The following is a 3,956-nucleotide window of genomic DNA, read 5'->3' as shown; positions in this document are numbered from 1 at the left end:
AGCGAGGGTCACCGCGCCACCCGCCGCTCCCAGAGCGGCCCCCGGAGCCCGGGCGGCGGCGGAGCGCTCCGCCGCTCACCTCATGGCGGCGGCGCCGGCACCCGCGCGGAGAGGAAGAGGCAGCAGGCCTGGCCGCGCCCACAGCCAGCGCGACGGGCACGCGGCACGTACCACCCCGCCCCGCTCCCCCCCTCCGTCCCCGCAACCGTGGGGCGGCCCAAAGCGGGGCGAAAGAAGGGCCACGGCCCGGTCCCGGGTGGGGGAGAGGCGGGAGGGGTTCGAGCCCACTCGGGCTTGGGGGAAGAGGTGTGTTTTGTGCCACGTCCCCCCCCGCCCTCCCCCACGGCGTGGTACAGTCTGGGCCACGCCGCGCCTGCGCAGTGGCGGGGTGCGGGGCGGGCTGCGCGCATGCGCGGTGGCCGGGAGGGTGGTCGCGGGCACCACGTGGGTGCTGCGTCCGTGGGTGCAGGGTTAAGGTTAGGGTTAGTGTTAGGGCTGGGACTGGGGGGCAACTGGGATAAATGGGGCCTGAGCAGAGCTGGGCCCGGGGCAGGGCCGGCCGTAGGTGCATGGGCATGTCCTGGGGCTGCCCGGGCATGTCCTGGGGCTGCCCGGGCAGGGCTCTGCGGTTGCAGGGGGCTCCCTGCTGCCCTTGGAAAAGCCCCTTTTCCTGCAGATCCATCTCTGCTGGGGTCAGTGGAGAGGCCGTTGCGATGGGTCAGGTCTCGCAGCCTTCTCGGGGAGCTGCACCTGGCCCTGCCCTCTGCAGCTACATCCTGTCTTCTCTGAAGGCCTCTTACAGCCCTCCAAGCTGAGGGAAATTGTCCCCAGCCCGGATTCAACCATGGTTTTAGACTGGGCACCCTTTTCACCACCTCCACCCTGCCTGGGAAGTTACAGGCTAGGAAGAATTTAATGCCAGTTTTTCATATTGCTATTTGTAGAAAGAAAATGGGATCTCCGTTTCGCCAGCATTCATCTGCTGTGGTTCCTTATCTTCCAGGAAGTCACCTGAAATGGTGGTGTGACTGTCCAGAGGTTAGTGGAGGGTACTGACTCCCTGGGATCTTGGATCCTGCTTCATTTCTGCATGTGAATGAAGTTCCACCTCTTTTGCCATCATTACTTAGGTCATACTGCTGCTGAGGAAAGGGAGGAATTGCATTTTTCCTATGAAATAACCTTTTGATGGGGGTAATAACAAGGCTGCAGTGAGGGTTGGTGTTGGTGGACAACATTTTACCTTCCCAGCGTTTTATAATCAAAGCACAAGGGAGGTCTGGATGTATCACTGGCACCATTTTACATCTGGAAAACTGAGGCACAGACAGCGTGAATCACATTTCATATCTCTCTCAGCCAAACATGCCTCCACAGAAAAAGGCACTAGTAAGGCTAGAAATGGGCCCAGTGGCAAGTGTTATCCTTTATGTCAAAGAAATGACCTAGAAAAGTGCTGGAGCCTCTCCAGGAACAGATTGTTTAAGAGTTCCTGGAAAAAGGAAAAGCTTGCAAAATGTTAGTATATACATTGTAACTGGTATAAAAAAATAGGGGTTTCTTCAATAGTTCTCTGTAATAAAGAATGTGACTGAAATTCCACTTTAAAGCAAACTGATGCGGCAAAAATGTCACTTTCTAATAACCCAGATGTTAAATAGTGCCCAAATTCATCATTTTGCAGAGATTCTTTTCCCTCCTCCCTTTAAACTGCTGAAGGTTACAAGTGGCTGGAAAGCGAAAGCCCCCAAAGGCTCCTTGTTAAACACCCAGGATAAGATGCTAACAGTTCATTTTGAATCTGGCGGACGTAACACAGTCAACATATGGCGTGAGAAGAGGATCCGATGGCAACAGATTTTTGGTTCATTTTGAGAGAAAAACACAGATAAACACAGGCTTTTGCTGTTTAAAAACTGAGTCATCATTTTCATAAAACAAACAGCAAAATCTGGAGGCTCTTGAGACAGGAGAGTGGATGGGTTTTAATTACTGGCCCAGGAGTGGCTCCAGGATTCTGCCTACTAGCACTTCTGGGAACCTGCCACTGCAAATCAAAGTCCCGTAACGCTCTTGGCCAGTTGCGAGGGCTGGAGGCAGGACAGTGCATATACCTTCCTACCTATATACGTGCATATGTCCCCCAGTCCTACAGAAGTAGCGCCCCATGCTCTGTGTTTTCCAGGGGACCGCAGATGAAGACACCTGTCCGACCCCAGATCCAAAGAGAGAAGGTTTCAGGCTGGATTTGCAGCAGCCCAGGTAGGGATGCTCTCCAAGGAGGTCTGAGGAGACCAACCAGTTCTTCATCCTCCCTCTCCTCTCTTTGCGTCCGACGCTGGACGGGCGCGTCCGTAGCTCCGTGTCGGCGGAGCCTCCCTGCGTTGCTGCAGAGGTGGCCACGCTGACTTGCCAAACGCATTAGCTCTGCGGAGGTGGGATCCACGGGGAGCCGTTGGCAGGGGCTGGCTGGGCACCCGGTCGCCCCAGGTGAGCCACCCGCCGGGGCAGCTTTGGCACCCTCCTCGGCAGCGCCTGTCTCCTACGCGCAGGCAGCAGCGGGGAGGGCCCGGGGAGCAGAGTTGCTCTGGCAGCGTGAAAAGGAGAGACACCGTAATTGCGTTATGCTCCCACGCAGCTGCCTGGGGATGGTGCGTTCGCCCTCCGCCTCCTTCCCAGCTCCCTGCTGGCAGAGGCCTTCTGCTGCCTCTGCCCTGTCACCCAGCTCTGCCTCCTGGGGCACCCTCAGCACCACCCTTTGCTCCCAGCTGGATCCGCGTCTCCCCAAAACCAGCCTCCCTCTGGAGGCTTGAGCTCCCGAATCAGCGTGGCCCCGGACAAGGCGGGCAAAGGGGATGGGCAGACTTGTGAATTCAGGATCGAAGAAGTCCTGAAGTCCAAACTGGTTCCCTCCTGCCCTCTGCCGAGTGCGAGGCCTAGGGCTGGGCGCAGTCTGGACTCTAGCAGGGTTCCCGCGTTGCATCCGTGGGTCTGCCGCTGACGGGCTGCGTGACCTTGGGCAACTCGTCCCCCTCCGAGCCTCATTTCCCCACCTGCCTGGCTGAGATGAAGTACGAGCCGGTGCCGAGGTGCAGTCGTAGGCACCTTATGGCGTTGGTGATGGATGGGGTCTAATAATGGAAAATGTGGCGTCAGCTGTCCTGCTTCCCTGGGCACATTGTCTCGCAGCTGCGGGATCTGGGAGGCCGAAAAGCCCCACTTCCGAGGGGTGGAGGGATCCCGAGGAATTTTTAACTTTCCAACAGCTGGTTGAAAGCCGGTGGCTGCGGCTCCCGCAGTTCAGTTGCCGTGAGATGAGCGTGGGAGGTCTCAGACCAGTCCTAAGTAGGGGGGAGGAGGTCGCCCCACGGCACCCATCGCTGGCAGGGGCTACGGAGGACAAAGCTACCGAGGGGGCAGAGGCAGGAGGAGGCCACGTCCCGTGAGGAGCGTGCCAGGGCTCCCAGACCGCCTGCCGGCGGCTCTCGTGGTCTGGTCTGCCCATGGCGCCGGCTGGCACAAGTAGGCAGGGCTGGTTCGCGGGTCCCTGCGAGCACAGGGCAGCTGCAGCCTCGCCGGGGGCAGGCGGGTGCCAAGCGCAGCCCCTTCCCCGAACGCAGGCGCGCGGGGCCCGCGAGCCCCCGCGCGTCCCCCTGTGGCTGCGAGGCCCCTGGGGTGCCCTTTCCCACGCAGACGCCTCCGGGCACGGACGCCCCTGGGGAGCAGATGGGCCACGAGGGGGGATGTGGAGCGCTCAGAGCATGAGCTGCAGAGACCCTGCAGAGATCTCCGCTCCGGGAAGGATCCGGGGACGGGATGTGGGGAGAAACCAGGGGTTTAGGAGAAGCCACGAGCAGCCTCGTCCTTCGGGAGCCGCGGGTTCCCCGGAGTGGGGCACAGCCAGCTCCGGGTGCTGACGTTTGGGGAAGGGGGCATGGCTGCCTCTGCACCCCGTC

At 59.8% G+C, this 3,956-nt stretch overlaps 1 protein-coding gene across 1 annotated transcript in view; it reads right to left on the bottom strand.

Annotated features, from left to right (window-relative positions):
- Positions 1-187, bottom strand: part of RPL19 (ribosomal protein L19) — a 3,443-nt gene extending 3,256 nt beyond the window's left edge. The window contains exon 1 of the mRNA XM_026072966.1: positions 80-187. Coding sequence (XP_025928751.1) covers positions 80-84 — 5 coding nt within the window. The 5' untranslated portion in view covers positions 85-187. The remainder of the gene's footprint in view (positions 1-79) is intronic.
- Between the last annotated feature and the right edge of the window lie 3,769 nt (positions 188-3,956).

The sequence above is a fragment of the Apteryx rowi genome, unplaced genomic scaffold (assembly GCF_003343035.1).
Source record: "Apteryx rowi isolate R43461 unplaced genomic scaffold, aptRow1 scaffold_354, whole genome shotgun sequence".
NCBI classification, from domain to species: domain Eukaryota; kingdom Metazoa; phylum Chordata; class Aves; order Apterygiformes; family Apterygidae; genus Apteryx; species Apteryx rowi.
Note: the sequence above shows the minus strand (reverse complement) of the source record. Positions and strands in the feature narration are given on the sequence as shown.